Genomic DNA, 10110 nt, shown 5'->3' with positions numbered 1-10110 from the left:
GAACAAATGTTTTTCATGATATGCATTATATTTTGTTAGTAAACTACTTTTTGATACTTGATAAAAGAGCCATGATAAATCGCGTCATAGTTGGGGGCTCCTCTCCTATTACAGATTTACGGGTTTTACCGTAGCGTTGCTAAAATACCGTAAAACTTGTAACACATAGAAAGGCTCCAACACTGTCAAGTGTGAGCCTGAATATCTTGTCTCCAATGAGAAATATCAAAAAGGTGCCAACTGATAAAGTAACGATCCGGGTGTCGTTCTATTAGAGGTTTTACGGTATCTTACCAAGGCGTCCTGTCCATTGGGTCCAGTGACTCCGAGCTCTCCAGGCACTCCAGTTGGCCCAACTCTTCCAGGTGATCCTTGAATTCCAGTCGGACCCACTGGCCCATCCACTCCAAGTCCTCCACGATTTCCCTTCTCTCCTTCCATTCCAACAGCTCCCACTGGTCCTGGCACTCCTTTCGGTCCTCTGACCCCTTTCTCTCTTACCGTATCCATTCCACGTCTTCCAAGTGTTCCAACTGGTCCTGGTGGTCCTGGTGGTCCACATGGTCCCAGTTCCCCATTGTGTCCTGGCGCTCCATTGCTTCCTGGGGTTCCGGCTTGTCCATTCTGTCCACGTTGCCCTCGTGGTCCGATTTTTCCTGGCGCTCCTGGTGGTCCCATCTCGCCAGCAGGGCAGTATGAGCATCCTGGATCTTGGTACATGGTTTGAACGTCTCCAGAGTTGATGCCCATTTTTCCTGGTGGTCCAGATTCTCCGGGTGCACCATCGGATCCAGGTGATCCCTTTGGACCTGGTGGACCGGCTGGACAGTTGTTGTTTTCCAAGTTGCAGTCTGAATTTTTGAACAAATTAAAGGGAATATATTGCAAAATGAACTCACTGCACTCTGGAGAAATCGAAGGAGCATGTGCCTCCACTCCTAGAGATGGTGGAAGAGCATATGAATCTGCTACTTTCTCATAATAGCTTTGTCTTTTCGATCGGTCCATGGGAATGCTCTTGGCATTGGCTAACGTCTTCAAATCATTCCACGTGGCATCTCGAAGGACCTGAGGCTTATCCAGGTCTTGATGTAATAGAAATATGTCTTACCGTAACTTCCTGGACCTGCTCATCGAACTCGCTCCAAACCTGATCCAGGTCATGTTTGGTCTGCAGGACAAAAAGTCCAGCGGACAAGAATATCAAAAGAGAAGTGCCAATTGCAAATAGTTCTGAAGAAATCATGCTTTGAATTTCTAAGTTGTGGTCAGTATTTATACCGTTATGTTAATTTCCAAAGCTTCGGCTATATTCCAAGGCGTGTCCGGTATCCTGGGGTGGCCCGGTTTCGGCGGACTTTTGAATAATTTCTCATGCTAATTCTGGACATCCGGACAATGGGAAACCAGGAATTGGTATACTAATTCACGTGATAATCACCTGCCAGGAAGAAAAGAAAAATACAGAATTCCAACAAAAATATTATTTTTCGATAAATAACCGGTTACCATTGAATCGGTACCGTCATCATTATCAATCGGAAGAAAATATCAGATATTTTCTGTTTTCTAAAGATTGTATGGTTGTATGTGTCCCTTGGATAATTGATATCATCGTAATTCGAATGATAACAAGATTTATATCTGTTCATTGAAAAGAATCACGTACATAGAAAAGAGGTCAATCCATTAATGATGTTCTATTTTATTTGATTTATATTTAGTTGCTTTTTCGTGTTTTTTTGGTTAATGATCTTTTATGATTCATTTTTCGGCCAAACCTTTAAAAAAACCTTCTGGAAACTCCTCATTAAAAGTTGCCAAACCAAAAACAACTGGATTTTCAGATTACCGTTCCTATAGGTGTTCATCATAATCTCGTTATTTTGTTATTTTGATGTTTCCCCCACTGCATCATACACAACTTCTATAGATTCGCTGAACAATTATACTCTCTGTCTCTTTTTTCTCCGCCCGTTTTTCCTATACTTTAACCAGGCGTCACTATACTGTGAAGGGGTTTCCCTGAATTTGCTTTTTTACTATTTTTTCGAAAATTCATATTTTCAGGAGGTAATATGAAAGTTGCACCAGAAAATAAAAATGAAGTCAGCAGTGTTAGCAGCAAAATACCAGTTGAGATCACTAGAGAGCAGTTGAGTCAGATTCCGGTGAATGCAAAAGTGATTCCAATTGGGAAAGAGAAAGGAGGTTGGTTTTATTTGTGAAGATAAAGGAATATCCTAAGAAAGAAATTCTCACTAAGAAAGATTCTCACCAAGAAAAAATCTCATTAAGTAAAATTCTTATTAATAAAGATTCTCACTAAGAAACATTATCACCAAGAAATATTCTCACTAAGAAAGATTCTGACTAAGAAAGATTCTCACTAAGAAATATTCTTATTGAGAAAAATCCTTAGTAAAATTGTTTTTCTTCAAGAAGAATACTCACTAGGGAGGATTCTTATTAAGAAACATCCTGGCGTTGTACCCCTGAACTTTCCATCATGAGTTCCTCGGGGGTTCTCTAGGCAAAATATCTAGAAAATTCCAGAAAAACCCGGAGGTGTCCGCTACATTGTGCTAATCCTCACAATGACATGTCTCTCCTTCATGATGTCCAATGTCATCTGCTTCAACTTCACAGTACTCTGCATGCCGGGAACTGGGGAATCCTCAGAACTTTCAGAAAACAAAACCCATTATATTGGATACAACAGGAAGGAAAAAACCTGGCTGTTCAGTGTGGTAGCAGTTGGTGCCATGTTTGGCCTGTTTCCAGTTATCATCGGAATATCCACCTATGGTATTCGCAAAGTGTTCTTTGCTGCTGGTATGCTGACGTCAGTGACCACGTTTCTGGTTCCGATCATGGCGCCGATAGATTTCAACCTGTTTTTGTTGCTGAGATTCTTGCAGGTAGCTATCTTGAACTACAGTAACCCTATTATCAGCTTCAGGGTATTGCCTATGCAGCCTGCATGCCAGCAGTCGGAGCTATCACCTCTTCTTGGGCATCCATGACCCAGCAGGGGCTATTCATAGCCGCTCTTACAACATTCGGACAGCTATCTTCTGTATTCTCGATGCCGGTGGCTGGAGAATTGTGTGTGTCTCCGTTTGGCTGGAAATCTGTCTACTTTCTGCATGCGTTCATATCAATTATAGTCTTTTTAATGTGGTTTGCTGTTTTTACAGATTCTCCGAGTGAGTTACGCCGGAAAATGGTCTCCAGCTAATAATTTCGTGTTTCAGAGGACAATAGATTCGTAAGAACCATGGAGCTCGTTGAAATTCAAAAAGGGAAGTCTAACGCCGCCACTGCTCAAGTCCACGAACAAGAACCAACACCCTACCTGGAGATTCTAACCACTCCTTCAATATGGGGCGTCTGGATTGGTGCCCTAGGTGACCTCATCGCTGTTCAACTCATTCACATCTATTCCCCCGTTTACCTTCATGACATTGGAGGGTATTCAGTCGAGAAAACCGGATTCGCCGCCGCCGTTCCGGTTTTGTTCCAGTTTTTGATGAAGATGTTCGCGGGGCACTCCAGTGACAGAATCACTGGAATATCCGAGACAACGAAGCTAAGGATCTACAATAGTATTGCTCTGGGAGCAAGTGCCGTGTTCCTAGTGGCTCTGGGATTTGTGAAAGAGGGACAAGGAATGGCTGGATTGATTTTAATGACATTGGCCACTGCAATGTTCGGGTTTAATGGAGGTGGATTCACCAAGGTGACTTTGAAGTTTTGAATTAAAATTTTAGTTTTTAAAAATTGAAATTTCCAGTGCGCCGCCCTCGTTTCCCGACAATACAGTCACTTTGTCATGGCCAATGTACAATTCCTATTGTGTCTCTCCATGCTTCTATGTCCCCTACTTGTATCCTATCTCCTTCGTAATGGAACAATTGCTGAGTGGCGTCTTGTATTCTTTGTTCATGCTGGAATTCTAGTCGTTTGCAATTTCATCTTCTGTTTCCTGGCTACCGCGAAGCCTGCACCATGGACAGATAGGACTTTGAAACCATCGGCTTCACGAAACACTCCCTTGTACACTTTGAAGGCATGATTCATTCCTGAAAAATTTGTATTTTTGTTGAAAAACGGGTTTAAAATGCTGAAATAAAATGTTGATTTTTATCTTTTTCAATGTTCGTATAGCTCTCTCTTACAGCAGGTCATCATATACGGGCGCTTTGAGCCCAATTATCTCAGTTCCTATAAGAGGTATCAAAAATCTGTCAATTGATATAATGTTTATCATAATATCACCAACATTTTATCAGCTGACAGATTTTTGATATCTCTCCTAAGAACCGAGATAATCGAGCTCAAAGTTGACTGATTGCCGGAGCCCTCATAACTGATCTTTAGTCTCATGCGCAATATTCAAGTTAACCCAATCCCAAGCAAATAAACCCTACTCTGTCCTTGAAAAACGTCTTATCTTATCAATCGATGTTTGGTCCATTGTAACCATACCCCTTATCTTATCAATAGGGTCCCCAGATATTTACCTGATTAGGAATACGCTCATTCATACGACCCACCCTTCTAGTGGTTGGTTGGTTTGTATTGTTATATTCTATCCATCTTTTTGCGAACTTTTTTTGTCGAATTTCAGGAAATGACTATTGAATCGTGCAAGAAACAGAAGCCAGATCATTCGGTGGAGAATTGCGCCTTCGTGACATGCCTTCTGTTCGTAATCTCAATGATTTGCCTGGGAGGTGCTGGAATTATGTTGTTGAAGAATGATTATGTAAGTTTACCTAGAATTAGGATCATTATAACTTTTTTTGGTTTGCAGCAATGTCATCGGGAGATTCAGAAAGCTATAGAATCAACTGGTTGCCCAACGATGTCCCAGGTAAGTACCCTAAAACCTGTGATAGAAGGCCCTTGACACTACCAAGTTTGAGCTAATTTTTCTTGGCTCTTGTGCAAGATATCAAAAATGTGCCAACTGGTGAAATGTTAGGGATATTATGATCAACATTTCGTCAGTTGACAGATTGTCCCTCGGTGAAAAATTTTCTGGTATTCTTTTGGAGTTTAGGGTATTCATTCTGATATAACGGCGTACAATGATCAGTGACCATTCTGCGTACAGCTATCGAGGCCGCTAGGCGATTTAGCGGCCGTACTGGCTTTGCCCATACGGCTCAGACAAGTTCAATTCCTCGAGAGGCTTTATTGAGGAAAATTGAGTAAAATGAAATTTGAAGTCCTTTGATTTTCAGACCGAAGCCGAGAACAATGCTTTTGCAGCCAGAAAGAGAGATGTTATGCTACTTGCCCAGCATGACAGAGCCCTGATGGACAAGATGTACAAAATCGGACTAACTACCCCAGTTTTCGAGATGAAGGAGGGCAAAACGATTCAAACAATCTTGTTCAAGCCGGATATCGTAAACTTTGTAGGCGTCGATGGGCTTCTTCAGTGGTCTGGAAACAACAGAACATTGGCAAACTTCTTCTATTTTGCTCGCCCTAACACCACAATCAATATGATGGTTCCGGAGAAAGTTGACTTCGTGTTGGACGGCGTCGACCCCGGCAATTTCATGATCGGAGAATGCGCCTATAACAACATATCCTGCCACACGACCGAATTGTCCTTCGTTGGAAACGACTTGCAAATTGTGGAGACGTTCCAATCAACATTCGTCGAATTATCAATCGGTCGTCTTTTCTACGTTCCTGTCGATGATATGATAATTGCTCGTACACACCATTAAATTCCTGAAATCTCAATAATTTTGAATTTTCCTTTTTTCCGGGATCTCAATCCCTCATAATCCTTTTTATCTCATTTTTTCTTTGTTGTTGATTTTTTGTCCTTTTTTGTTGAATTAATAAAATGTCGAATTAGTAAAGTTGATTTTTAGGGGGATTTAAGAGACGCCCCTTTTTGCAAAATCCTGGAATAGTGGAATTAAGGAAATTTCGAATATGTATAGTCGATCTTAAATAGAATATAAGCCACGCCCCTTTTTGCAAAATCCCGGGATAGTGGAACTAACGAAACTTCGAATATGTTTAGTTGGTCTTAAATGGGATTTAGGCCACGCCCTTTTTTCGAAATTCTAGAATTGTTGAATTAAGGAAATGTCTAATTCGTACTGTCGATCTTAAATGGGATTTAGGCCACGCCCTTTTTTCAAAATTCTAGAATTATGGAATTGAGGAAATGTCGAATTTGTACAGTTGATCTTAAATGGGATTTAGGCCACGCCCTTTTTTTTCGAAATCCTGCAATTGTGGAATTAGTAAAATGTCGAATTTGTTCAGTCGGCTTTAAGTGGGATCTAAGCCACGCCCCTCTTTTCGAAAACCTGAAATTGTCGAATTAAGGAAATGTCGAATTTGCAGTCAGTGGGATTTAAACCACACCCCCTTTTTCAATATCTTGAAATTGTCGCTCCGCCCACCTTCGAATTTCAGAACCTTTGAGCTCGTATAGAATTCTGACATACAAAAAATGATTTCTTCACAATTCTAATAATTCAAGAAGAACAACATCTCGGAACTCTGTACCAACGAACCCATTAGCTTGTTTAACCTAATTGAATTTGCCATGTATGGCGAGCAGCACCGATTTTTGGAACAAATGCTTTGTCCCCCCCCCCCCTCTCTTTTTATCCACTCATCTAAATTAGTTTTTTTTTGTTCCATAACTACACTTTCTTCATTTCCTTCTAAAAAGTCTTCCCCATATTCACTATCAAAATGTCCCGATATTCGTTAATCAAATCAATGTTTCGACCGGCTCGCATTACCCCTCATCGATGTCGTCGTGACGTCGTCATGCCGTTCCCAGTCGGAAGAATGGAGTTGATTGTCTACGCGGCCGTGGTCACTGGTCTTATCTTTGCGGCCTACCATACTACACTTATGGTAAGGGCATTTTAGAAAATTTATCCTTAACACTGTTTCAGGATTATCTTGCCTACCAAAGAGACTACATTGCCTTTACCACCGCCTGGCCATCTAAGCCAGCCAACTTCAAATTTGACATGAATGTTTTCCTGGAGCATAAAAGGAATCTCATGGAATACGCCACCATGGAAAAGAGTCTAATGCAAAATGGATCCGCACTTCATGAGCTCAAAATCGCCAAACTCCTCAAAACTCTGTTCACCGATATTCCAAAGATCCTCCTTGACAAATGGGTTCTAGACATTGAACGATTCCAAGGTGTCGAAGAATTTCTGAACGCTACCAACTTCAATGGGACCATCGCTGAGGAGTTCTTCTACTTGGAAGCTCCATTCTTTCAGTTCGAACATCACAGAATGGTTATAATGTTTCCGACTGAGATCAAGGGACTTTTGATGACTATTAAGATTGGAGATTGCTATTTTTGGTCGACATGCGATCATACAGAATTGGAGTTGAGAGATGGGGATATGCATGTGTTGGATGTGTTATAGGTAGAGGATGGGCAATGGAATATCAGTCGAGTCTACTATGTTCCAGCTTATGAATTGTTGAAAGTACGGTTTTAGATATTGCTATTGTCTCATAATTAAGTTTCCAGATCCTTATGGTCTTTTAATTTAACCTCTAGTTTGCTTGTTTACATTCGTTTGTTCGTTCACTAACCGCATATGTACCGTATCCGTGTACATTAAGCTCAGTTATCTCGGTTCCTGTAAAAGATAAGAAGACGCTGTCTACTGAGAAAATATAGGTCAAATTATGATAAATAATTTATTAGTTGACAAATGTTTGATAGCTCTTACAAGAACCGAGATAATTGTGAGCTCAAATAGGATGGGTTTCCATTAGTGCACGGTCTGTCTTCAGATTCATTTCACACTTGATTTTTGTTAGTTTGCCAGAATCACTATTTTTTTGTTCATTGCTTTATAATTGGCATTTTTCAAAACCAGGAAATTGAATCTTTCCCATAGCGACGATGAAGATTGACTTCTCCATGTTTCTCACCTGCTCTCTCTCTCTCTCTCTCTCTCATTCTGTATGTGTGTTACAATAAAGAAACTTTGTTGATAATGCTCGACTATTTTATTTCAACACTATTCACAAGTTCTCAAAAACCGAAGACTTTCAAATCCAAGTTACGGATGACACTGTCCACAGGTAGCCTTGCAGCAGCTCATACTGCACGAGTAGTACGGATTGTTACAGTATGCCGTGTACAAATAACAGTTGGAGCAAGTGTCATAGCATCCTGGACAGCACCAGTTGTTGTTGCACATGGTGCCATTTGGGCAGATTTGGTTGATGCAGGCTGGAAAGATTTTTTTTGGGGTTTTAAATCGCTGTCAATTTTGAGCTCAATTATCTCGCGTTCTGTCAAAAATATTAAAAAGTTGTCAACAGATAAATTGTTTATCATAATATCAGTTACATTTTATCAGTTAACAGGTTTTTGATATCTTTTACAGGATTCGAGATAATTGAGCTCAAGCTTACCTCCCAAAGGTTGTCCAGAGCAACATTGCGAATAGGCATAGGCAGCCAATAGGCAGAATGAAATTATGGAAATTAGTTTCATTTTGCCTAACTGTAGAAGTAATAAAGTTTGTTGGGTCAGAAGGTCATTTTATACTTGTTGGGAAAGGTATGAATTATTTATAGTTGATTTAGGCAGTGTTTGTTTTTTGGAAGAGTTGATAATTTATGGAAAACTTTATAAAAGTTTAACAATGGCAAAATGAATTTTAAAAGCTTTATTCAAATATTTATGCATCAAAACTTTTCTTCAGGCGGCTCCACTGGACACTTGACTGTAGATACTTCTGGAATTTCCCTAGCATAGTGTCAATTGGGGTCCAGTACTGTTCTCCGCAAATGTTGGTGATCTCAATTTCAAAACAAGGTTTATGCTTGGAAATCAGGTCACATGGATGATCAACCTGTAGCAAAAACAGAACAACTAATTTCGCAATATTTTATTGTTCTAGAATACCTTTTCACCACTTTTCATCACACTTTTCTCAGCTTCTCGCATGCATGGCGGCATCTGGGCGACTAGTTTCTTCTGGCAAGAGGCAAAGTCAGTGGAGAAATAAGAGATGGCGTCACACAGCAAGTTGAAGACCTTGTCCATTTGGACTTTGGTCACGCAAGGGAATGCGCGGAGGCAGGTCTGGAAAGATACTGTAGAACCTGGAATAGAAGGGCGCCTACAAGTGAGTACCTATAGTAGAAAAGCCTTCAAGTTTGAGCTCAATTATCTCGGTTGCTATGAGAGATATCAAGAATTTGTCCACTGACAAAACATTTCTGATAGTAACAATTTATCAGTTGACAACTTTCATTTATCTTTGACAAGGAGCGAGATAAATTGGCTCAAAGTCAAAAAGCCCTTACCGGTTGAGCTACGCCGCCGACCTCTTAGCTTTAACGCAATATATCTCGGTTTCTTTAGAAGATTTTAAAAAGATGCCTACTGATAAAATGTTTCTGATATTATGATAACAACTTATCAGTTGACAACTTTTTTCTATCTTTTACAAAAACCGACATAAATCGATCCAAAAAAAAAGGCGGACTCAACCCCAAAGCAAGGGGGCCCTTCTATTACAGGTTTTCAGGTTATTCAAGCTGTCGTATCAACTTACAGTAGCATTTCTGCACTCATTAGCAATTCTGATTCCACGGGCTCTTGTGATGTTTTGAAGGTTGAGTTGGTTTTGGAAAAGAGTTGTGACTGGCTGAAAACATCGCTTTAGGATCAAAATTTCGTTTTCAAACTTTGAGCTTAATTATCTCGACTCCTCTGTCAGATATCAAAAATCTGCCTACTGATAAATTGTTCATCATATTAAAGTAAATATTTTATCAGTTGACAGGTTTTCACTAGCTGTTATAGAAACTGAGATAATTGAGCTCAAACCTACCGCAATACACATAATCACTCCAAGGGTCTCATCCATTCCGCATTGTTCGAAGGTTTCCTTTGGGACCAAAAAGGCATCTGATCCGATGATGGGGATCAGTAGAAAAATCGATAGGAACAAATGATAGCTTTTCATTTTTGATGGAGAAAAGGCCAACAATGAGTTGTAAAAGACGGATAGGAGCACATGGCGAGAGGGTTTGGAGGAAAAGAAGAAAAATGAAAAAAAT

At 40.2% G+C, this 10110-nt stretch overlaps 6 protein-coding genes across 6 annotated transcripts in view; 3 read left to right on the top strand and 3 right to left on the bottom strand.

Annotated features, from left to right (window-relative positions):
* Cbr-col-131 overlaps positions 1–1246 on the bottom strand; it is a gene marked incomplete at both ends in the record, with an annotated part of 1783 nt that extends 537 nt beyond the window's left edge. Inside the window, 3 exons of the mRNA XM_002638473.2 lie at positions 295–851; positions 900–1068; positions 1112–1246. Of these exons, the coding sequence (XP_002638519.2) occupies positions 295–851; positions 900–1068; positions 1112–1246 (861 nt within the window). The remainder of the gene's footprint in view (positions 1–294; positions 852–899; positions 1069–1111) is intronic.
* Positions 1247–2078: 832 nt separating this feature from the next.
* Positions 2079–4078, top strand: CBG05546 (the record flags this gene model as incomplete). Its single annotated transcript, XM_045238585.1, has 5 exons — positions 2079–2211; positions 2557–2921; positions 2957–3209; positions 3258–3742; positions 3797–4078. 5 exons carry the CDS (start codon positions 2079–2081, stop codon positions 4076–4078), a joined length of 1518 nt encoding a protein of 505 aa, XP_045092978.1.
* Positions 4079–4636: 558 nt separating this feature from the next.
* CBG27319 lies at positions 4637–5750 on the top strand (the record flags this gene model as incomplete). Its single annotated transcript, XM_045238584.1, has 3 exons — positions 4637–4771; positions 4820–4879; positions 5253–5750. 3 exons carry the CDS (start codon positions 4637–4639, stop codon positions 5748–5750), a joined length of 693 nt encoding a protein of 230 aa, XP_045098448.1.
* A 991-nt stretch (positions 5751–6741) lies between these two features.
* On the top strand, positions 6742–7445 carry CBG27318 (the record flags this gene model as incomplete). Its single annotated transcript, XM_045238583.1, has 2 exons — positions 6742–6909; positions 6951–7445. 2 exons carry the CDS (start codon positions 6742–6744, stop codon positions 7443–7445), a joined length of 663 nt encoding a protein of 220 aa, XP_045098447.1.
* Positions 7446–8093: 648 nt separating this feature from the next.
* CBG05543 lies at positions 8094–8533 on the bottom strand (the record flags this gene model as incomplete). The annotated part of the gene is made up of 2 exons (XM_002638471.1): positions 8094–8266; positions 8452–8533. The coding sequence occupies 2 exons, from the start codon at positions 8531–8533 to the stop codon at positions 8094–8096; spliced, it is 255 nt and encodes an 84-aa protein (XP_002638517.1).
* A 187-nt stretch (positions 8534–8720) lies between these two features.
* On the bottom strand, positions 8721–10016 carry CBG27317 (the record flags this gene model as incomplete). Its single annotated transcript, XM_045238581.1, has 4 exons — positions 8721–8894; positions 8948–9127; positions 9603–9695; positions 9882–10016. 4 exons carry the CDS (start codon positions 10014–10016, stop codon positions 8721–8723), a joined length of 582 nt encoding a protein of 193 aa, XP_045098446.1.
* Between the last annotated feature and the right edge of the window lie 94 nt (positions 10017–10110).

The sequence above is a fragment of the Caenorhabditis briggsae genome (assembly GCF_000004555.2).
Source record: "Caenorhabditis briggsae complete genome, chrV, whole genome shotgun sequence".
Classification (NCBI taxonomy): domain Eukaryota; kingdom Metazoa; phylum Nematoda; class Chromadorea; order Rhabditida; family Rhabditidae; genus Caenorhabditis; species Caenorhabditis briggsae.
This window is presented reverse-complemented; position numbering and strand designations above follow the sequence as displayed.